General features: G+C 46.4%; 1 protein-coding gene across 9 annotated transcripts in view; it reads left to right on the top strand.

The window, feature by feature from the left end:
• The window catches only part of nlrx1 (NLR family member X1), a 55,367-nt gene extending 30,684 nt beyond the window's left edge, over positions 1-24,683 (top strand). For all 9 annotated transcript variants that reach the window (XM_072593419.1, XM_072593412.1, XM_072593413.1 and 6 more), the window contains 5 exons: positions 1,079-1,170; positions 6,374-8,387; positions 12,229-12,315; positions 17,268-17,519; positions 23,843-24,683. In XM_072593419.1, coding sequence (XP_072449520.1) covers positions 1,079-1,170; positions 6,374-8,387; positions 12,229-12,315; positions 17,268-17,519; positions 23,843-24,158 — 2,761 coding nt within the window. In that variant the 3' untranslated portion in view covers positions 24,159-24,683. The remainder of the gene's footprint in view (positions 1-1,078; positions 1,171-6,373; positions 8,388-12,228; positions 12,316-17,267; positions 17,520-23,842) is intronic.
• The last annotated feature ends 431 nt before the right edge of the window (positions 24,684-25,114 follow it).

Genomic DNA, 25,114 nt, shown 5'->3' with positions numbered 1-25,114 from the left:
ACAATCTCTGACAAAGACAATCGTTGCCTTTTCTTGATGTCACCCTGAGTGATGCTAAGGTTCAATCTTTATCTCCCAGACTTTTTTATATTCGTTCACAGCATTTATGGCCCATCCCTAACTGCCCAGAGGGTGATTAAGAGTCAGCCACATCGCTGTGGGTCTGAGGTGGTTTGTAGGTTAGACCAGATAAGGATGGCAGTTTCCTTCTCTGAAGAAGATTAGTGATCCAGATGGGTTTTTCCAACAATTGACAATAGATTCATGGTCACCATTAGATTCATAATTACAGATTTCTTTCATTGATTGAATTCAAATTCCACCACCTGCCATTGCAGGATTCAAACTCCGTTCCCGAGAATATGACTTGGGTCCCTGGATTAGCAGTCAGTAATAGGACCACTCGGCCACCTCCTGCCCACTAAACCCCATTGAACTGATGTTAAACTCTGTGTCTCACTCATAGCTGAGTGCAGTCAGTAACCTCCGTGGCAGACAATTCCATTTCCATGTTCAGTCTAATTAAATCATAAGCCTCTTTTATGAAGGACTTAATTATAAATTGACACTGCCTGTGGGAGGAAAGGGAAAGAAAATCCTGCATTTTGCTAGCACCTTTTCATGACCTCAGAACTTCCCAGAGCTATTTAACTAATAGAGCACTATTGAAGTGTAGTCACTATTGTGGGATGGACATGGCATTGGAAACCATGTAATAGCATGTACAGAGCCATTACTTACTTCATCAGTACAGGAGGGAATGTTAGAGATTGTGCATTCAGGTGTGTGTGAATGTTCAACCATGTGGTAAGTCTTAATTATGACCAAACAACCTCAGTGACCCTGAAAGTTTAATTTAACAAGTGTGTAGGCTCATTCCTGTTCAGTTAAAGCTCCCATCCACCCTGTCACACTTTGGCCTGAGAGCTGGTGACCTGAGCAAGTGCACACACTCGGAAATATCTCCAAAGCCCTCCACTCAGGAACTGTCTGATGCTTCATGATGAAGCAGCTATTTCTCAATAGTATCATTTTCAAAAGAAAAGTAATCATCCTTTTATTTTCTTCTTTCTTCCAGGAGCCTTTGTCGCTTCGGGAGGCCTGGTTTCTTACAGTGTCCTCGGTACGGGATTCAGCACAGCAGGTCGCTGAGCACTGGCGCTACTCAAGGTAGGAGAATGCAGGCTGCAAGTGTCCCATTCTGAGAAAGACCTGAACCTGATACGAACAACAGACCATGCGTGGTCTGTGTGTCACCTGCACACTGACTGACACCCCTCTGCCTTCCTCACCTATGGCAATACTTGAGATATATTTGAAGATTCCATCATAATAAGTTAATACTGGTTACATTGCTGCAACTTTACACGGTCAAGAATAGCCAGACATAACCCTTGTAAGAGACTCTTTAACTCATACTACAACAACAACTTGCATTGTTTGAGCACCTTTAATGTCATAAAACATTCTCAAGCACTTCATACAAGCGTAAAGACAGAAATTGACAAGCATCTGCATAAAGGCATATTGAACATGGTGAGCAAAAGCTTTCTTGAACAATGAGGATTGAAGGCATCTCACCAACAGTGAGAGCAGTGAAAAGATTTAGCAAGGGGATTTGTTATTAGGGTAATGGGGAGGTATGCTCACTACTGCTGGTAACATGAGAACAGGAATGTTTTATCGGAGGTGACAATGGCTCGAGTGTTTTATAGTTACTTGTTGGACATGGGCATCATTGGCTGGCCAGCATTTATTACCCGTCCCTAATTGCCCCTTGAGAAGGCGGTGGTGAGCTGCCTTTTTGAACTGCTGCAGGTAAACCTGCAATACCCTTTGGGAGAGAATACCAGGAATTTGACTCAGCGACAGTGAAAGAATGGCAATGGGACTGGATGCTTGTGGATGTGCTGCTGATCAAGTGAGCTGCTTTGTCTAGATGGTATCAAGCTTCTTGAGTGTTGTTGGAGCTGAACTCATCCAGGCAAGAGGGGAGTATTCCATCACACTCCTAGCTTGTGCCTTTTAGATAGTGGACAGGTTCTGGGAAATCAGGAAACGAGTTATTTGCCACATATTCCCACCCTCCAACTTGCTCTTGTAGCCATTGTATCCAGCTGGGTTTCTGGTCATTGATAACCCCCAGGATGTTGATAGTGGGGGATTCAGTGATGGCAACACCTTTAAATGTCTAGGGATGGTGGTTAGATTATCTCTTATTGGAAATGGTTAATGCCTGGCATTTGAGTGATGTGAATGTTACTTGCCAATTTTCAACCCAATCCTGAGTTGAATTGAATTGAATTTATTGTCACGTGTACCGGGGCACAGTGAAAAGCTTTGTCTTGTGAGCAATACAGGCAGATCATAGAGTTAAGTAGCAAAGATAGTAAATAATAGGTAAACAGTGACAAAAACAAAAACACAGGTACAGGCGAATGATAAGAGTTTCTGAGTCCATTCAGTATTCTAACAACAGTAGGGTAGAAACTGTTACGAAACCGGCTGGTGCATGTGTTCAGGCTTCTGTACCTTCTCCCCAATGGTCGAGGTTGTAGAAAAACATTCCCCGGGTGGATGGGTCTTTGAGAATGCTGGCGGCCTTTCCTTGACAGTGGTACATGGATTCTACAGATGGGAGGTTGGCCTTTGTGATTGTCCGGGCCGAGTTTACCATTCTCTGTATCCAATCTTGAATGGTACAGTTACCATACCAGGGAATGATACATCCAGACAGAATACTCTCAAAGGTACACCTATAAAAGTTGGCAAGGGTTTTCACCATCATGCCAAATTTCCTCAGATGTCTGAGGACGTTGTTGGGCCTTTGTAACCAGTGCGTCCACATGAAGAGTCCAAGAAAGCTTCTTGTTGATGACCACTCCCAGGAGCTTGACACTCTCCACTCGTTCCACCCCTGTGTAGGGGGGCATGAGTAACATCCCACCGAAAGTCAACAATGACTTCCTTGGTTTTGCCGGCATTGAGAGCTGGGTTGTTCTCAGTGCACCATTCTTCCAGGTTTCCCGCCTCCCGTCTGTAGTCTGTTTCGTCGCTATCTGAGATTCGACCGACCATGGTGGTGTCATGAGCAAACTTGTAAATGGCATTCAGTGTCCTGGATGTTGTTCAGATCTTGTTGCATTCATTCATGGAATGCTTCAGTATCAGAGGAGTAATGAATGGTGCTGAACCTTGTGCAATCATTGGGGAACATCTCCACTCCTGAACTTCGATGAAGCAGTAAAGACCAATATAGAAGTTGGTCTCTTCTTGTTAGAATGATGTATGGAACCTTTCAGAGTGTCGAACACTGGAATGTTTGTTACTACACTGTCCAGTAGTGCTACTTTTACCATAGTTGTACCCCTGGCAGAGTTGTATGAAAAATATGTAATTCTGATTTCTGAAAGCCTATCTTGGGTAATGATGTGGAGATGCCGGTGTTGGACTGGGGTGGACAAAGTTAAAAATCACACAACACCAGGTTATAATCCAACAGGTTTATTTGGAAGCACTAGCTTTCAGAGCACCACTCCTTCCTGATGAAGGAGCAGCGCTCTGAAAGCGAGTGCTTCCAAATAAACCTGTTGGATTATAATCTGGTGTTGTGTGATTTTTATCTTGGGTAAAGCAGACATACTGTTGCTGCTAAAATGTTGAAGTGACTCCATATGTAAACCTTCTCTAAAATAACAATAATTTGGTGTAGAATTGGGTTTCGTTATTCAAGCTGTACATTTGCTGCTTCACATTTCTTTTGTAACGAGAAACTTATAGAATGCATAGATTCTTGAATGACATTTAACATATGGTTTAGCCTATATAGATACATAAATATATCTATTTTAGCTCATGTCAAGTGCTCAATATTTTATTTCCTTATCAGCCATCCAGCCCTTCAATCTGCCACGCCATTCCATCGTGGCTGATCATCCATCTCATCTCCTCCTTCCCACATGACCTTTATTCCATCTAAAAATTGATCAATCTCTGACTTAAGTATAGTCAATAATGGATCATTTACATTCCTATCAGCAGGATGTTGTGAAACTTGAAAGGGTTCAGAAAATATGTACAGGATGTTGCCAGGGTTGGAGGATTTGAGCTACAGGGAGAGGTTGAATAGGCTGGGGCTGTTTTCCCTGAACCATCAGAGGCTGAGGGGTGACCTTATAGAGATATACAATCATGAGGGGCGTGGATAGGATAAATAGACATCATCTTTCCCTGGATTGGGAGAGTCCAGAACTAGACGGCATAGGTTTAAGGTGAGAGGGGAAAGGTATAAAAGAGACCTAAGGGGCAACTTTTTCATGCAGAGGGTGGTATGTGTATGGAATGAGCTGCTAGAAGAAGTGGTGGAGGCTGGTACAATTATAGCATTTAAAAGATGGGTATATGAATAGGAAGGGTTTGGAGGGATATGGGCCAGGTGCTGGCAGGTGGGACTAGATTGGGTTGGGATATCTGGTCAGCATGAATGAGTTGGAGCGAAGGGTCTGTTTCTGTGCTGTACATCTCTATGACTCTGTTGTGGGGAAAATCACCAGCCTTAGTGTCAGAGTCGGTATTCAACGACAGAGTTTATTGCACAAGGAAATACTGGAGCTCTGGGGAGAGAGAGAGAGAGACCCCAACAGCACAGTGGGCAGCTGTGAGTCTTCTCTCAACCTGGAGCATATGTCAAGATACTTTTATACATTTTGTGATGTAATAGGTCAGTGATGAGGTTATTGTCTCTGTAACATAGTTTGTTTATTGTAATAATTGCAGAATCGTTGATAGCTTCAATGCAGTCATTGTCAGTTCCATCGCAGCCTTTGTTAATTTCAGAGCGGTCATTGTCAGTTTCATTGGACTGCGCAGAAGTCCATTGGTGTAGTAATGGGCTCTAATCGCTCTTCCTGAGAAGGACAACTACTGCAGCTCTGGCTATTAGCATTTTGTATTGAGTCCATATCAATCTGTTAACATTTCTATTAAAGGTGTTGGCTAGACCCAGACACTTCAGGCAGTGTAGGTTACTCATGTGTGTTCTCTCCCCCACCCGCCTTACACTAATCAGCTAGATGGTGAGTGCATTGTGTTGGCATTCTGGTGGCCCCAGGCAGTATTTGTGTTTGCTCTGCTGTTTCTGCATATTGTGGTCCGGCGGCCATCTTGTGAGTCAAGTGGCCAACTTATTGCTCAGCGGCCATCTTGTGTGTCCAAGTGCTTAGTGTTACCCTGCCCCTTGCCATCTCCCACTTCAACTCTAATAGAAAGCTCAATTCTCCGAGTGACAAAATAACTCAGCCCATCTCAATCCCAAACAGTTAACTCCTCAATCTGAGACAGTGACCTTGCGCCTTGGACGCCCCAGCCAGAGGCACCTTCCTGACAGCATCTGTCCCATTAAACCTTTTAAGAATTTTACAGGCTTCAACAAGATTATTTCCTGTTCTTGCAGATTTGAGAGAATATCAATTGGGACAACTTGGTCTCTTGTTGATGAGGTGAGGAGGTGGACCTGGAAGGGGTTAGAGTTAGAGGAGCACTGTAAACTTGTGAGGAAATCGCAGATGGTGAGGGCTGATGATGAAGTTAGACTACAGTTAGGTATTGTGTGCCACCTTGAGAACCTGTTATCAGGAGAGAGCAAATTGGATGAGGATCTTACCAGAGTAGATGGTGTAGGTGTAAAGTTACCCTGGAAGTTAAATAATATTAATTAAAGTTAGTCCCTTGAGCAATATCACTAACATGGATTGTCAATTATTTTTACTTTTGTGGGAGCTTGCTGTGTCCAAATTGACAGTCAAGCCCCTACATTTCAGCAAAAATTAAAGTTCAGATTGGTTGGAAATTGCTTTGGGATGTCCTGAGCTTAAGAAAGGTGCTACAGAAGTGGAATTTGCTTTTTATTCCATCCTTCTGCTGGTGCATTGAACCACGATTGTTTCCGTCATGGTTCAATGCACCAGCAGAAGGATCGTTTATTGGCGGCACGGTGGCACAGTGGTTAGCACTGCTACCTCACAGCGCCAGAGACCCGGGTTCAATTCCCACCTCAGGCGACTGACTGTGTGGAGTTTGCACATTCTCCCCGTGTCTGCGTGGGTTTCCTCCGGGTGCTCCAGTTTCCTCCCACAGTCCAAAGATGTGCAGGGCAGGTGAATTGGCCATGCTAAATTGCCCGTAGTGTTAGGTAATAGGTAGATGTAGGGGTATGGGTGGGTTGCGCTTTGGCGGGGCGGTGTGGACTTGTTGGGCCGAAGGGCCTGTTTCCACACTGTAAGTAATCTAATCACTTCCTGAAGTCAATGTCCAGCTCCGTCTGTAGTAGGTGCTTATCACGGTCTCACCAATCCAGTTTCCTTTCACTTTCTAGTTGACTCTATTGAGCAACATCGGAAGAGACTGCGGGATTGGTTCAGTCACATGCCCAATGAGGAGATGAGGTTTGGTTCATTCTCGGTAGATAACTGGCATATTGATCCTGTCATTGCTGAAAGTTCCCCCAAAGAGAACAGGGAGCTCACATCAAGATTGGGCGTCTACAGTCACATTGAACCTGAGAAATCCCGGGTCCTCAAGGCTAATCAGATGTTTGCCTCCCTTTCTGATACATCTGCTCCAGCAAAGAATGTGCTTCTGTATGGCATGGTGGGAATGGGCAAGAGCACGGTGGTTAATAAACTGATCTTGGATTGGTGTGATGGGCGACTCGATCAGTTCGACATAATCCTGCCCTTCTCCTGTGAAGATCTGTCCTCGCAGAATCAATCTACATCCCTGAATAAATTAATCGTTCGCAAGTACACCCAGCTGAGGTCCATTTTGCCTCAGATTTGGTCTGGGAAACTTGGGAAAGTGCTTTTGGTCTTCTCTGACCTGGAGCAGCTTAAACTTGACTTTCGTCTCTCGAAGACTGAGCTGTGCAATGATCCGAACGAGCCTCTGCCTCCCAGCAGCCTGCTGGTCAACCTGCTTCGAAATTACCTGATCCCAGATGCCAACATCCTCGCCACTACCCGGCCCTCGGCTGTGGACTCAGTCCCGAGCAGGTACGTGGACAGGTATGTCCGTATCTGCGGTTTCACTGATGTGGAGCAGCAGCATCTGTACTTCAGGAGGCGACTGAACCTGTCTCCCTATGATACAGCCAGCGAGAATTTGATGAACATGCTGTACAGGAATCTCCAGAGACAAAGCCAGCTCACTGCTGACTGCTTCCTGCCGTCTTACTGTTGGATCATCTGTGCGAACCTGCACTTCCTCCATTTCACCACTGCTGACATGCCCATACAGAACCTCACTGGCCTCTACAGCAGCTTCCTGACCCTAAGTTTCAGCGGTCAAATTGTAGATGCCAGCAGCCAGCAGAACATCTCAATCGTGCGGTATATCGCCAAGACCGTTGGCAAACTGGCCTACGAGGGGATAGAAAAGAAGAAAATGCTCTTCAGTGAAGAAGACTTGCAGAACTGCTTTGAACTGCACACCAAGACAGAGGAAGAGTTGAATCAGTTAACTGCCTTTCAGACAGATGTGTTGGGGTTTTTCATGTCTCCCACTGCCCAGCACCACTCTGAACCACTCCTTAGGTTCACTGTACCCGCAATGCAGGAATATCTGGCTGCACTGTATGTTGTTCTGGGAGAGAAAAAGACTGTCTTGGAGCGAGTGGGAAACATGGTGTCTGAGACCATTGGAAAAGCCAGTGAGGACGTGACAGCAATATTGGCCATTGTATCGAAATTTGTGCCATTCCGAATCATAACGCTACTGAGACTTGTGAACATTTTCCCACGGATCTTCAGAAAGATTAACACCAAGAGCAAGAAGGGCATTGCAAACACCATGGTCTTTGAAATGTTCAAAGAAGACGATGAGTTGAACAACGATGTTTTAGAGCAAATAAATGAGAGCATTCTTGGTAAAGAGGTGTGGGTGAGCAGCCCACCAACTGGGGACAGAACAAGCACTCAATGCTTTGAACTCTTCCCAATGTTCATGGCTGGGTTACTGGCCCAGAGTAACCGGCTTTTGTTGGAGAAACTCGGCTGCACGATAAAGAATGTAACCGTCCGCGAAATATCCAACAGTTTGAAGAAACATCTCAGCAAAGTCACCATAGAGAAGCTACCTCCCTCTGAGCTCATGGATCTTCTGTTGTTCCTGTACGAGTTACAGAATGAAGTGTTTGCAAGGGAGATCTGCAAGGCTTTCCAAAGCTTGACTTTGTCCCAAGTTAAGATGACCACGTTGAAATGTTTTGTGATTGCCTCGATAATGAACACCTCCGACCACCCAATTGATGTGATGAACCTCAGTTTGTGCAACTTAAGTGAAGACTGTTTGAAAATCCTGCGACCAGTTCTCCTCCGCTGCAAGAATTTAAAGTAAGCTTTCAGTCATTTCTTTCATGTATTTCATTCTTCACCCCTACCCCGCCATAACATCTTCCATCGTTTATGTCAATGGCCTCTTTCTGAGGTTCATTGTACCTGTTCTGCCTCTCTGCCAGACCATCTGACTGCTCCCACCACTCCATCGTATTCCTGTAACCTTACAAATGTTTTCACTTCAGGTAAGAATCCAATTCTCTTTCCAAAGCCACACTTTATTCTGTCTGCCCCACCCTCCCAGGAGCAGTGAACGCCAGACCCTACTCATTCACTGCAGAAAGGATGTTTTAACACTTGTCACAGTTACTTTTTATAAAATATATTTTCTGATCACTTTGCTTAGAAATGTTATGACACACCCCTGGACCAGGTGGGACTTTGGGCCCAAAGGAAGGGACATGACCACTGCACTGCGAAAGCCTCTCCCACTGTTGCATTATTTCCATATCCGGGAGTGTTATCATTCACAAATGATGGCTTTTTCTTCCCACCAGCAAATTATGGGACTTTTCATCTATTACCCACCCCCAATGAATCGCCTGTTTCCAATTAATGAAATTACATGCAGTTTCCACCAAAGGTTCAGGAAGATGGAGGGGGCTATAGGTTGTCGCTGGCTGGGCCAGCATTTATTGCCCATCCCTAATTACCCAGAGGGCAGTTAAGAGTGAATTTGGAGTCACATATAGGCCAGACCAGGTAAGGATGGCACTTTCCTTCCCTAAAGGGCATTAGTGAACCCAATGGGTTTGTAACAACAGTCTTGAAGCTCACTTATATGGGCAAAACCTTTCCTAATGGAATTCAAATTTCTTCATCTTCCAGAGTGGGACTTGAACCCATGTTCACAAAGCATTAGCCTAGGGTTCTACATTCTAGTGTAATCACCATTACATCACCAGCACCTTGATTCGCTGCTTTTGTTTTTATATCCAGAAATGCTGAACATTTTCTGTTTTCCCCATCACCAGATTACCCATGGTATTTACTCATCTATTAGCCGCCATCGGTAAATCCATAAGACCATAAGACACAGGAGCAGAAATGAGGCCATTCAGCCCATTGAGCCGACTCCGCCATTCAATCTGGTTGATAAATTCCTTAACCCCATTCTTCTGCTTTCTCCCTGTAACACTTGACCCTCTTGACAATCAAAAACCTATCTATCTCCGTCTTAAGTGTACACAATGACCAAATCCCCCGTGCTTCCCAATTGATTGATTTACACACAGTCTGTTAGGGGAGAGCAGACCATCAAAGGTGAGGGAGGAGTCTAAATCAACCATCGAGTTAAAAGGGCTGCTGCTTTTTAAAAAATTTAACCTGTTTTTCCCAATCGGCCCGTTCAGAGATATTATTATACACCTCGGGTGCAGGTAGGTCTTGAACCCAGCTCTCTCAGTCCAGAGCTAGAGACACTGCCACAGTAACACAAGAGCCCTCTCTGATGCTTCATTTGCCAGTTGTCTCAAGTTGTTTTCATTTGGTTTTCAATCCTTCCCAAAATGAGACCAGTAACGGTCAGTGTGTCTCTAACACAGCTCTCCAGTCACTCACAGGGAGAGGCAAATTCTGCCTCTTGTTCAGTCCTCACCAGGATGTATTCAAGATGTTGGCTTGGCAAAGGGAGGATTAAGCACTTATCCACCCATTTATTTTGAGACACTTGCAAGATACCTCAGTGTTACCACATAAACAGAAACAAGCCTTTCAGCAGAATTAAAATGAACAAGTGAAACAATGATTTATTGGTGCTCCTGTGGTAATGTGGTCCATGTACTGTGATAACATTCCTGTAGTGAGGGTAGTTTGAGAAAACCACAAGGTAGTGTTTTCTTCTCTTTGCCAATTATATAGAGGGAAGCAAATGAGGGGGAGCAGATGGTGGTAACTGTCTGAGACAAAGGTCGGTAGGTGTTGGCCTGTCAGTATTGTCACTGGGTTGGTAATCCTCAGGCTAATTATCTAGAGGGATGGGTTCAAATCCTGCATTGCAGATGGTGAATTTTTAAATTCCAGATTTTTATTGAATTCAACACTGGTCTAACGGTGACCATGTAATCACAAAAAAAATCATCTGGTTCACTAATATCCTGCAGGGAAGGAAACATCTTTACCCAGTCAGGACCACATGTGACTCCAGCCCCACAGCAATGTCTCTTCATTGCCTCTGAGCAGTTAGGGTTGGGCAATAAATGCTGTCCCAGCCAGCGACACCTACGTGCCATAAATGAATAGAAACCAAGCCAGTTAGACAGACCTGGCTGCATGATTTGGTTCTCAGATGACAACATGGAGTTGGCTGTTCTTCTTACTTTCGTTCTCCATGACAGTATTACAGATTGGATGCTCATTCCAGACAGTGTCTCTCTGGAGACCGATACTCCCTTCCTGACTGTGAAGATGGTAAATGCCCAGCTGACCCAGGTTCCACACGGATTGATCTACATTACCCTGTTCGGGTTCCCTGTCCCTTCCATTGACCAGCCTCTCCCTGAGGAGACTTGATTCCTGTGTAGGCAAGCAATGAAATTAAAAGAACAAACTGGAACAAATTTTAAGCCAATGTAAAAGTTAGCAGGAGCACTGTAACAAAATTCAAAAGTTCAAGGCTGATTTTGAAGGTAAATTGGAATGACGTTGCGGACAGAGATAGTGCCGACTCCAGCCCCCGGAGTCCTTAAATGGAGACCACTTCCGTCCCCTCCTGGATAGGGGCAGACAGTGCAGTGTAACAACCCCCTTCATAGCTCACTGTCAGGACCACACTTTGCCCAGGAACAGACCCCCAGGCAGATTCTGTGACCCCTCCCCACCCTCTGTGCTCTGGATAAACAAAGACCGGGGGCCGCGGGTCAAAGTGCCCCCCAGAAACTCAACAGCAACCATCCCAAAACAAAGATTGGGGGCTGGTCTGTGCTGGGGAGGGGGGAGGGTGGGGGGTGGGGGGTGGTGTGTGAGCACAGTGAACGCTGTGCCCTCTGTGCTGCACAGAAATACTGATGGTAAAGAATACAAGCAGCAGAGCTCTGGCTCAGCACACCATACGACAACAATCTTTTCTCATATTCTTCTCCATGTGCCTGAATCTTTCCACAGTTACTATCAGCTGCTCGTGAGCTGAACTAGAGCCTGTGTGTATACACACTCAACTGGTAAAGCATTTGCCATTTGAGTATTAGACACCTCTGTCAGATCCCTCGCTGTCTTGTTTTTATTGTACCAGCTGTGTATGGTAGAAATGACGAATAGAGTTACTCTACTCTGCCGGGCCCGACCCTCCCTGTCGGGCCTGACCCTCCCTGTCGGGCCTGACCCTCCCTGTCGGGCCTGACCCTCCCTGTCGGGCCTGACCCTCCCTGTCGGGCCTGACTCTCCCTGCCGAACCTGACCCTCCCTGTCGGGCCTGACCCTCCCTGTCGGGCCTGACCCTCCCTGCCGAACCCGACCCTCCCTGCCGGGCCTGACCCTCCCTGCCGGGCCTGACCCTCCCTGCCGGGCCTGACCCTCCCTGCCGAACCTGACCCTCCCTGCCGGGCCTGACCCTCCCTGTCGGGCCTGACCCTCCCTGTGCCTGTTTGCCACTTGGGTAAGTGATGGAGGGTGGGCATGGATAGTGTTTCCCAGCAAAGAATGAACAGCTTCTGGACAAAAGAGGGTCAAATTGGAAAGGCAAATCAATGGAATGGTGATACGTCCCTCAGCTCGGAACATTTGACTCTTTTTGTTTCACTAATTTAGAAATATCATTGCTGTTGGCAGACACCACTTTGAATGTTTGCAGCTCAAAGTCCCATATTTATTCTGAAATAAAACTGTCTCTTTTTTTTTGCAGTCTACAGTTTAATAATCTTGGACTTGGCGCCTGGCAGGAAGTTAGCCATTTGTTACAGGACCCGAACTGTACAGTTCAGAACTTGTGGTAAGCCACAATCTTTGTTCAAAACGAACTTGGAAGTATTTTACTTTTAAAAATGACTTTTTCCAAAGCTTCTGACAAATCGGTGTATTGGAAATCTTGCCAGGTCTCTTGTGGTGCAGGGCTAGTGTCCTCTTTCTGGGCTAGAAGATCTGGGTTCACATCCCTGGCCCAGAGATGCATCACAGCAGGCAGAATCCTCCCAACCCCTGAAAGAGATTGGCAATGAGGAGTTTTCCTGATGTTCAGAGCAAAAAAAGTCTCATTCTCCAACCAAGTGTTGGAACAGCGAGAGGCCTATTTGCACGTTAGCATGTACTAGTATCCTGACTATCATTGCGCCTTATTGATTTGGAGTTTCCCATTCTCCAATCCCTGGATAGAAACCAGATGGTGATAATTCCCGTCATGACGTTCCGAGTGGGTACTTGGTGATCTCGGGTCATCGCCTGCTCCTCCAGATGTCCATCAATCACCAACATCTCCGGGCAAACTCTATAGGCACTAACCCCACTCTGGCGGATCTGAAGGTGCCCATCAGCAAAGTGGGGTGTCAATTACCCTCTACCCAACATGGCTGAGGCAAATTAAAAATACCCTATAGGGCAGCTGCAGCTTGCCATCGCTTGACTGGGTACCTAGAGTCCTTACAGTGTGGAAACAGGCCCTTCATCCCAACAAGTCCACACTGACCCTCTGAAGAGTAACCCACCCAGACCCATTCCCCCTAGCCTATTATCCTATATTTACCCCTGACTAATGTACCTAACCTACACATCCCTGAACACTGTAGGCAATTTAGCATGGCCCATCCACCCTAACCTGCACATCTTTGGACTGTAGGAGGAAACCGGAGGAAACCCACGCAGACATTGGGAGAATGTGCAAACTCCACACAGTCACCCGAGGATGGAATCAAACCCAGGTCCCTGGTGCTGTGAGGCAGCAGTGCCAACCACTGAGCCACCCTTCCACCCTATGGTTGGGTTTTAAGGAGTGTCAAAAATCCTAGAAGGTGCAGGCACTGGCACCAAACCCTGCACGGATTGGGAGAATGGGATGCGTGAAGTGCTATAGGGATGTGCAACTTAGTTAATGAGGCAAATGTGGGAAGTTAGCATGAAAAAACATACCTGGGCAAGAATAGAGAACCCACCACAATACCCACAAAAACTGGCAAACATTTTGTAAGATTCAGTCCAACATGAATGATCAAAATAATTTTTCAAAGTGTCTTGCTTGATTAGCATAGCAACCACCTTCCACATTCACTCCCTCCACCACCGACACTCCGTCGCACTAAGATGCACTGCAAAAATTCACCAAGTCTTCAACCACTCCTCAGATGACAAGCCTTTTATCCCCGGTGTCACGTTTGTAAACCTCCTCTGGACCCTCTTCAAGGTCAGCACATCCTTCCTTAGATACAGAGACCAAAAACTGCTCACAATATTCCAAATGCAGTATGCCCAGAGCCTTATACAGCATCAGCAGCAGACCCTTGCTCTTGTGTTCTAGCCCTCTCAAAGTGAATGCTAACATTGCATTTACCTTCCTAACTACCTGCAAGTTAACCTTAAGAAAATCCTGAACCAGGACTCCAAAGTCTCTTTGTGATTCAGATTTCTGAAGCCTTTCCCAGTTTAGAATACAGTCCATGACTCTATTCTTCCTACCAAAGTGTACAAACACTCATTTTCCCACATTGTATTCCTCTGCTAATTCTTTGTTCCCTGTCCTAGTTTGGCCCAGTCCTTCTACAGCCTCCCTGCTTCTTCAACACTACCTGTCCCTCCACCTATCTTTATGTCATCTGCAAACTCAGTGACAGTGCCCTCAGTTCTTTCATCCAGATCATTAATGTATAATATGAACAATTGTGGTTCCAACACTGATCCCTGAGGAAATCCACTAGTCACCGACTGCTAACCTGAAAAAAACTCCCTTACCCCCACTCTCTGCCTTCTGCCAGTCAGCCAATCCTCCATCCATGCCAGTACCTTGCCCCTAACACCACGGACTCTTATCTTACTTGGCAGCCTCCTGTGCGGCACCTTGTCAGAGGCCTTCTGGAAATGTAAATAGATCAGGTCCACTGGCTCTCCTTTGTCTAACTCCTCAAAGAATTTGAACAGATTTGTCAGGTATGAGCTCCCCTTGACAGAGCTGTGCTGACTCACCTATTATACCATGCATTTCTAAGTACTCCACAATCTCCCCTTGACAGAGCTGTGCTGACTCACCTATTTTATCATGCATTTCTAAGTACTCCACAATCTCATCCTTTACAATAGATTCTCAAATCATATCAACGACCGAGGTCAGGCTGACTGGCTTATAGTTTCCTGTTTTCTGCTCCCCTCCCTTCTTAAACTGACATGTTACATTAGTTATTTTCCAGTCCTCTGGCATTCTCCCTCACTCGAGTGATTCCTAAAAGATCACTACCACTGCCTCTGCAATTTACTCAGCTCTCCCCTTCAGGACCCTGGGGTGTACTCCATCTGGTCTGGGTAATTTATCCACTGTCTGAATTTTAAGCTTCTCCAGCACCTTCTCCTTAATGATGGCTGCTACACATATCTCTGCCCCTTGACTCTCTTGAAGTTCTAGTGTGCTGCTGGTGTCTTCTGCTGTGAAACTTCCACTCTACCTATTCAGTTCCTTTGCCATTTCTTTGTTCCCCGTTACTACTTCTCCACCCTAATTTTCCAGTGGTCCAATGTCCACTTTAGCCTCTCTCTACCTTTTACCTCTTCTTTAATATTACTAGCTAGCTTACTCTCAGGTTTCATCTTCTTCCCTCTTATTGCTTTTTTAGTTATCCTCTGCTGATTTTTAAAGTCCTGCTAATTTTTGCCACATAGTATGCTTTTTATTTTGTATTTATGCTATCCCTTACTTTTTGTCAGCCATAGTTGCTTCATCCTCCCCTCTTCCTTGCAATGAGTTTCTGCTGTGCCTCCCAAATTACCTCCGACTCCCACCATTGCTGCTCTACTGTCTTCTGTGCTAGGCTCCCCTTCCAATCAACTCTGGCCAGCTTCTCCCTCATGTCATTGTAGTTACCTTTACTCAACTGTCACACTGTTGCATCTGATTCTAGCTTCTCCTCCTCAGACTGCAGGGTGAATTTTATCATGTTATGGTCACTGCTCCCTCCTGGTTCCTTCACCTTCAGTTCCCTAATCCAGTCTGTCTGATTACACACCACCAAATCCAGAATTGCCTGTTCCCTCATGGGCTCTGCTGTAAAGTGCTCCAAAAAAACATCTTGTGGATATTCTACGAGTTCCTTGATCCACTACCAACCTGATTTTCCCAGTCAAGTTGCGTATTGCAGTCCCCCATGATTAGTGTAATAGTGCCTTTCTCACACACCTTTTCTATCTCCTGATCCATTTCCTTTCCCACATCTTGACCACTGCTCGGAGATCCGTGCACAATGCCATCAGAGTCGTCTTTTCCTGTGCAGTTTCTCAACACTACTCACACAGATTCTACACCTTCTTACTTGATATCACATCTTGCTGTCAATTTAATTTTGTGTCTTACTAATAAGGTAGCCCCTCACCCTCTTTCAGTCTTTTCGATAAGACTTGTATCCTTGGATATTTAGTTTTCCTGATTTCTGAGCATCCCTGATGAAGGGCTTATGCCTGAAGCATCGATTCTCCTGCTCCTCGGATGCTGCCTGACCAGCTGTGCTTTTCCAGCACCACACTCTCGACTCTGATCTCCAGCATCTGCAGTCCTCACTTTATCTTCCTGATACTTAGTTCCCAGCCCGGATCCCCTTGCAGCCATGTCTCTGTGATACCCACAAAGTTGTACCTGCCAACTTGTACCTGCGCTACAGTCACATTTCCCTTGTTTTGAGGACTGCATGCATTTCCATACAACACCCTCAGTCCTGCATTGACTGACCCCTTCTCAAAGTCATCCACTCATCTGCTGTGCCTGAAGTTAGATTCCTGAGCCTTTCCATACTCTCTGTCCTGTTACTTGTTCTGGAAACTTTAATTACCTCTGCTGAGCCCCTCGTCCCCCTTAACTTTCTCTGTGTATTCCCTGTTACTGAACCAACTACCCACTATTTATTTCAAAGCCCAATCCATGGCCCTCGTTACATAATCTGCCAGGACTTCCTTTCAGAACAACTCCGTCGTTTCTCAGTATTGGTGCCAATGTCTGATCAATTTGAACCCATTTCACCCACACCAATCTTTGAGTATGCACTTACTGCTTTAATTATATACACACGCAGATACACAGAGACGAGCACACTGACACATACATACACGTGTATACACATGCATACACAAGACAGGCACACACTGACCAATACATACACATGTACGCACACCCACACATAAGACACACATGCACTGACACGCATACACAAGACTTGCACACACTGACGCATACATGCACATGTACGCACAAGACATGCACACGCTGACGTGCATACACAAGACATGCATACACTGACACATGCACGCTCACAGACAAACACATGCAGTCACACAGATGCAGACGCACGCAAACACATACATGTGTGTACACAGACAAATGCACGCAGACACACAATCAAAAACACAGACATGCACACAGACACACAAATCCACATGTACACACACAAACACATGCAGACACACACACGTAGACACGCAGACACGCATACATGTGTATATATGCAAACACACATGCAGACACACAGAAAAACACATACACGCGTGTACCCACGCAGACACACACACAGACACACTGAGACCCACACAGATTCACGTCGCCCAATAGTGAGTCTCACACTTTCTAGAATCTCACTTGAAAGGAAAGCTGATTGTGAATGGTACTCCTGTTCACTCCGAATTGTGGCAATCTGCAGCGTCTCTCTTTCCCTTGAATCTTTTTGCACTGTGACAAACTCTCAGCTTTGGATGCTTCCCTTCCAGGCTTTGTGATAATGTTTTGTCTGAGGCTGCAGTTAATTGTATCGGACCTGCCATCGCTCGCAACAGTTCAGTGACTCAGTTATCACTGCTTCACACGTCCCTGGGAGACCAGGGAGTGAAGGTGCTTACACCGTACATCCAAGAGAACGCACGGCTGAAAGACCTCAACCTAGCCAGTAATGACATCAGTGAGGAGGCTGCCATCACCTTTGTGGAGATGATCAAGAAACATCCAACGTTAGAAACACTCCAGTGAGTAAACACCATTGTTTTCGCACACAGTGTACCAGCATCCATCATCACAGACCCCTCTGCAGGGACGTAGATATGAGCTACACTCGATCATGTGACCCTTTTGGTGTTTTGTAAGTGAAGAGAGCGCGAGTTGGAGTCACAGAGATGTACAGCATGGAAACAGACCCTTCGGTCCAACCTGTCCATGCTGATCAGATATCCCAACCCAATCTAGTCCCACCTGCCAGCACCCGGCCCATATCCCTCCAAACGCTTCCTATTCATAGACCCATCCAAATGCCTCTTAAATGTTGCAATTGTACCAGCCTCCACCACTTCCTCTGGCAGCTCATTCCATACACGTACCACCCTCTGTGTGAAAACGTTGCCTCTTAGGTCTCTTTTATATCTTTTCCCCTCTCACCTTAAACCTATGCCCTCTAGTTCTGGACTCCCTGACCCCAGGGAAAAGACTTTGGCTATTTACCCTATCCATGCCCCTCATAATTGTGTAAACCTCTATCAGGTCACCCCTCAGCCTCCGATGCTCCAGGGAAGACAGCCCTAGTCTATTCAACCTCTCCCTGTAGCTCAGATCCTCCAACTCTTGTAAATCTTGTCTGAACCTTTTTCAATTTTCCCAACCTCCTTCTGATAGGAGGGAGACCAGAATTCCACACAGTATTCCAAAAGTGGCCTAACCAGTGTCCTATACAGTCACAATATGACCCTGAGTTCCAGACCTCCTGTTGGATTCTTCTGATTTGATTTGATTTGATTTATTGTAGTCACGTGTACCTAAGTACAGTGAAAAGCTTTGTTTTGCGAGCAATACAGGCAGATCGTAGCAACATGGCCATCTTGATCATAGGGTGCTTAGAACAGTTATAAGAAATATTGGAATTGGGTCAGTTGTAGGGACCTCATACACATAGCTGCCCAGTGTTAGTGCCAACTCTGTTGCTGTAAATGCACCAATCACGGGACAAGGATCAGTAGAATGGTAACACGGGTTCTTTATTTGATGGTGTTTTTTAAATCACTCATGGGACTTGGGCGTCGCTGGCTGAGCTAGCATTTATTATCCATTCCTAATTGCCCTTGAGAAGGTGGTGATGGCTGTTCTTATGGAGCACTGCAGCCGTTGGGGGTGTATGTGCACTGACAGCACTGTTAGGAAGGAAGTTCAAGGATATTGACCCAGTCACACTGAAGGAAAGGCAATATCATCCTAATACATCTAGATGGTGAGTGGCTTTGAGGGAAATGTGCAGTTGGTGGAGTTCCCTTCTGTCTGCTGCCCTTGCCCTTATAGATGGTGGAGATCACAGGGTTTGGAAGGGGCTATTCAACTGCTTCAGTGCATATTGTAGGTGGTACAGACCGCTGCTACTGAGTGTCAGAAAAGGAGAGCTTGCTGCTGCTGTACTGAGTCAAAGTCATGGGGCTACACCTTTACGGTGTTAATGATTCACAATCATTGAAGATACATATTGACCATCAGCTTGGTTTCAGTCTCTGTCTGGGTGACAATCAGCAGGGATTGGAGGTCATGTCAAATAAAGGGTGGGTATTGAGGTCTATCAAATTTGTTAAAAGCTCAGACATCCAGGATTCTGTTGGCCCACTCACAACACAGCTGGCCTGGGCAGGCAGATGGGAGTGGACAGTCTGTTCTTACTTCACAAGTTTCTAGGTGTGAGAAGGAATGTACTTACTAACTTTTGTGGGTGCCCATTATACATATCCCCCACTTACCCACCCAGGAGATGATACTGCTCTTCATTGCTCCCTGCACAGATTTTAAAACCTCCAACTCTTCCCCTGTCCCTGCCTCAAATGTTGCTAAATGCTCCCTTCCCAAGGTGTTAGCTTTCCCAGGTCTGGGATTTCTTTCTTGGGACGGACTGCAATACCAGCAACATCCACTTTCAAACTGTGGTGCTGTTGGAGCTTCCAGCCAATCAGATTGCTGAATTTCTGCCCTTTACCTGGGGTCAGCTGCTAGCAATAGGGGGCAATTAAACTCGAGGAAGCTCAAGGCCAGAATTGGACAAGTACAGATATCTCTCGGTCAGTAGTTCAGAGATTGGTATCAGAAGGACAGGTTAAGAAGAGGCAGGAAACAGAAGGGAATTTTTTCCCCAGGTGTCAGCAGACTCAAAACTCATAATTATTTCCACTTGGATGAACTGCATTGTAAAATGCGATGCCTTTCTTTATTCCTTCTTCAAATGATTTGGCAGAATATTGACAGATGTGCCTTTACATTGTCAAAAGTTGCAAGATAATCCCTTTTAATCATCAGGTGTGGTGTTGAAATCTCAGCTTGTATTCATTTTGCCTGCATCAGCCCTTTGCATTTTAATAAAAGAGTAGGTGTTGGCCTGGTCTTTTCAGAGTGTGTGGCTTAAATAAAAAAGGACGAACGCTGGAGAATCTCAGCAAGAGGTTACCTTTCAAGTCCAGTTTGATGCTTCTTCAGCCAGATTGGCTTTGAAACATTTATTGTGTTTTTCTCTCTCCACCGATGCTGCCAGACCTGCTGAGTTTCTCCAGCACTTTCTGGTTTTATTATAGATTGCCAGCATTCACGTTAATTTGCTTTAAATCAGTGTGGTCCTGTGTATTAGATGATGAAAGTGGACAAGACGATCTGCTGCCAAATCTTAAAAATGTGTTGCTGGAAAAGCGCAGCAGGTCAGGCAGCATCAAAGGAGCAGGAGAATCGACATTTTGGGCATAAGCCCTTCTTCAGGAATGAGGAGGGTGTGCCAAACAGGCTAAGATAAAAGGTAGGGAGGGGGGACTTTGGGGAGGGGCATTGGGAATGCGATAGGTGGAAGGAGGTTAAGGTGAGGGTGATAGGCCGGAGTGGGGGTGGGGGCGGAGAGGTCGGGAAGATGATTGCAGGTCGAGAAGGCGGTGCTGAGTCTGAGGGTTGGGACTGAGATAAGGTGGGGGGAGGAGAAATGAGGAAGCTGGAGAAATCTGCATTCATCCCTTGTGGTTGGAGGGTTCCTAGGCGGAAGATGAGGCACACTTCCTCTAGGCGTCGTGTTGCCATGGTCTGGCGATGGAGGAGTCCAAGGACCTGCATGTCCTTGGCGGAGTGAGAGGGGGAGTTAAAGTGTTCAGCCACAGGGTGGTTGGGTTGGTTGGTGCGGGTGTCCCAGAGGTGTTCTCTGAAACGTTCCGCAAGTAGGCGGCCTGTCTCCCCAATGTATAGGAGGCCACATCGGGTGCAGCGGCTGCAGTAAATGAGGGATGTGAGGGGGAGAAGTGTGGGCGCAAGTTTTGCATTTCTTGCGGTTGCAGGGGAAGGTGCCGGGAGTGGAGGTTGGATTGGTGGGGGGTATGGATCTGATGAGGGAGTCGTGGAGGGAGTGGTCTTTCTGGAACGCTGATAGGGGTGGGGAGGGAAATATATCTTGGTGGTGGGGTCTGTTTGGAGGTGGCGGAAAGTGGAGGAGATGCTCCTCTGCCCTTGAACCCCGCCCCTCCAATCACCACCAGGACAGAACCCCACTGGTCCTCACCTTCCACCCCACCAACCTCCATATACATCGTATCATCCTTCGTCATTTGCAAGAAATGCACAACTTGCGTCTACACCTCCCCTCTCACTTCCCTCCAAGGCCCCAAGGGATCCATATCTGTCACAAATTCACCTGCACCTCCACACACATCACTTACTGCATCCGCTGCACCCGATGTGGCCTCCTATACATTGGGGAGACAGGCCGCCTACTTGCGGAACGTTTCAGAGAACACCTCTGGGATACTCGCACCAACCAACCCAACCGCCCCTTGGCTCAACACTTCAACTCCCCCTCCCACTCCACCAAGGACATGCAGGTCCTTGGACTCCTACATCGCCAGACCATAGCAACACGATGTCTGGAGGAAGAGCGCCTCATCTTCCGCCTAGGAACCCTCCAACCACAAGGGATGAATGCAGATTTCTCCAGCTTCCTCATTTCCCCTCCCCCCACCTTTTCTCAGTCCCAACCCTCAGACTCAGCACCACCTTCTCAACCTGCAATCATCTTCCCGACCTCTCCGCCCCCACCCCCTCTCCAGCCTATCACCTTCACCTTAACCTCCTTCCACCTATCGCATTCCCAATGCCCCTCCCCCAAGTCCCTCCTCCCTACCTTTTATCATAGCCTGCTTGGCACACCCTCCTCATTCCTGAAGGAAGGCTTCTGCCCGAAACGTCGATTCTCCTGCTCCTTTGATGCTGCCTGACCTGCTGCGCTTTTCCAGCAACACTTTTTTAAGCTCTGATCTCCAGCATCTGCAGTCCTCACTTTCTCCTGTCCGATCTGCTGCCAAATCCAAATGTTAAAGTTTTCAGAGTAAAGAATGTCAGGGAGTGACTGTTTAGCCTCAATGGTGTTTCAGTTTGAGTTGGTGAGGCAGCCTGCAGCCTGTTGCAGTCTGGACTCTGGTTAGTGATGGAAGAAGCTCCAACAATTTTCCAAGCTATGACTGACCAGGAATCTCTCCTGCACTTAACTGTAACCCGAACCCTATCTATTGTCTGCCGTTGGCACATGTTAGAAGGAGCTTGTTTGGCCACGTTAAGGATGCACCTTCCTAATTTTGATTTTAAACGGGCACCATTTATTTTTAAGGTAAAAACAATGACTGCAGATGCTGAAAACCAAATACTGGATTAGTGGTGCTGGAAGAGCACAGCAGTTCAGGCAGCATCCAACGAGCAACGAAATCGACGTTTCGGGCAAAAGCCCTTCATCAGGAATTTCCCCACAATAGGGAACATCTTTCCATGTCCACCAGTCAGGACCTCTCATGACTGTAACCATGTGTGTTTCAGACACTGGCAATCAGTGTGATTTTTCCAGCCCTCCTCCTGGTGCAGATGCCCCTCACAAATTCCCGTGGATTCTACAGCTCTCCGCGACTCCCTCCCACCCTGGCTTCTCTGTTTCTGCATGATTGAGGTTTTGCTTTTAGCTGCCTCTGGAACGCCCTCTCTCTCCGTCATCCCCTCCACCCCCTCCTCCATCATCCCCTCCACCCCCTCCTCCATCCTGCTTAAAAACACTCCTTAAAACCTCCCTGTCTCTTAGCTTTTTCCTGGTTTTCTTAGTCACATTTGCTCCTATTTTAGAATGCTTGAATCAGATTACAATGGGATCTGGACCAGATGGGTCAATGGGCTGAGAAGTGGCAAATGGGGTTTAATTTCGATAAATGCGAGGTGCTGCATTTTGGGAAAGCAAATCTTAGCAGGACTTATACACTTAATGGTAAGATTCTGGGGAGTGTTGCTGAACAAAGAGACCTTGGAGTGCAGGTTTATAGCTCCTTGAAAGTGGAGTCGCAGGTAGATAGGATAGTGAAGAAGGTGTTTGGTATGCTTTCCTTTATTGGTCAGAGTATTGAGTACAGGAGTTGGGAGGTCATGTTGCGGCTGTACAGGACATTGGTTAGGCCACTGTTGGAATATTCCATGTCATTCTGGTCTCCTTCCTATCGGAAGGATGTTGTGAACCTTGAAAAGCTTCAGGGAAGATTTACAAGGATGTTGCCAGGGTTGGAGGATTTGAGCTACAGGGAGAGGTTGAACAGGCTGGGGCTGTTTTCCCTGGAGCGTTGGAGGCTGAGGGGTGACCTTATAGAGGTTTATAAAATCATGAGGGGTATGGATAGGGTAAATAGGCAAAGTCTTTTTCCTGGGGTGGGGGAGTCCATAACTCGAGGGCATAGGTTTAGGATGAGAAGGGGAAAGATATAAAAGGGACCTAAGGGGCAACTTTTTCACTCAGAGGGTGGTTTGTGTATTGATTGAAGTGGCACGGTGGCTCAGTGGTGTTAGCACTGCTGCCTCACAGCATCAGGGATCCAGGTTTGATTCCAGCCTCTGTCCGTGTGGAGTTCACATGTCCTCCCCGTGACTGTGTGTATTGGCTCCAGTTTCTCCCATAGTCCAAAGATGTGCAGGTTTAGGTGGATTGCCAAATGGGAAATGTGGGATTACAAGAATAGGGGTGGGATGCTTTTCAAAGGGTTGGTGCAGACTTGATGAGCTGAATGCCTCTGAGTGCACTGTAGAGATTCCATTCTGTCATTAACATATTCTAAATGTATTGTGCACTCGGGGTGCTATATAAATGCAAGATTTCATTGTTTGGGCAGATGAATGAGTAAATGGCACTTAGAGCGCCGTAATTAGATTATTCACTCTGGGCATGTTACGATGCCCCTCTGAAGCAGGTGGGACTTTAACCTGTACCCCCTGGCTCAGAGGCAGGGAAGTTACCACTGCGCCAGCGGTTGCTCTATATAACATTAGTGTGTTTTGTTTTCAGCCTGTATTTAAATGAGATCAGTGACAGTGGGAAGAAGGAGCTGCACACGCTCAGTCGGGAACAGGACGGGGTGAAAGTTCTGGCTTCGATCACAGATGGCTCCAACATCTCGGCCTACTGGACACTGATCCTGAAGAATGTCACGCGAAACGCCACAAACAGGGACCAGGAGCGCATGGCGAACTACCTGACACTGTTTCAGAATGAGCTGAAGTTCAGTCGCCAGCAGATCCGAAACCCTTGGAAAAAGCTCAGACTTCTGCGGGTGGAACGTCGAGTGGAGAAACTGCTGAGAAACGTCCAACAGGGGAAGTAGCAGCCAACACCGCGACTGTTTCAGTGTTAGCACGGATTGTTCCTTTGGTGGTATCCCACTGGTGGCCTGTTGTGTGACACTTGTGTGAGCTGATCACAGGGGGAGAGCAAGGTTCTTGCCTTGTTAGGTTTAGACTTTGATTCCTGTTAGGTTCTGGGGAATGTCTTGTAAAACTCTGTATGATGTTGCAATCACCCCTAACTAGGTTGGGGAGGGAGAGATCAGAGGCACAGATCAGCTACTGCTCAGGGATCCTGAATGGACAGCTATTTCCCTTGCCCAGCAGAGGGAAAACGAGGCAAATGCTCCCAAACTCTGGAGGTAGATCTTTAAATTGACTACCTGACATGGAGTTTTAATCCTGGGATTGAGGGTTTCTCTAAATGACTCGCAAGTGACCAGTTGGATGTTGAAAATCTCCCTGCACGCTCAGGAATGTTCTGGAAATTTCAGGAAATAAAGATTTATCTTCGCGGCCAGCAAAACAAAACTCAGTGAACATGAGCAATAAATTGTTTCTTTCCATTTTTTAACAAAAATGCTTCTTTTTATTAGTTGTAAAAATATTAAAGAGTGTGGGGGAAGATGAGGCTGGAGACTATTAGTTATGTAGTGAAATCCCCAGGAATATGTCTAACCAGAGATGGCAACCATTTCTTTTGGTATCTGTTCAATGCTGGGTGTTTAATAAAGAAAGACTTGCATTATGTAGCACTAGATTCCTCAAAGTGCTTTACACTCAATACTTTCTGACTCACTCAAAGTTGTAACTAGCATCAGCTAATTTGCTCAGCAGAACCAAGCAGTCATGACCAGGACACTGGGATCTCTTATTTTAAAGGAATATCAATTGAGGGATAAACCCTGGCCAGGACACCAGGCATAATTCCCAGCTCCTCCTCACAATAAAACCATGGGATTTTTCACATCTCCCCAAGCAGATGATGGGGGCTTAC

The sequence above is a fragment of the Chiloscyllium punctatum genome, chromosome 23 (genome assembly GCF_047496795.1).
Source record: "Chiloscyllium punctatum isolate Juve2018m chromosome 23, sChiPun1.3, whole genome shotgun sequence".
Taxonomy (NCBI): domain Eukaryota; kingdom Metazoa; phylum Chordata; class Chondrichthyes; order Orectolobiformes; family Hemiscylliidae; genus Chiloscyllium; species Chiloscyllium punctatum.
This window is presented reverse-complemented; position numbering and strand designations above follow the sequence as displayed.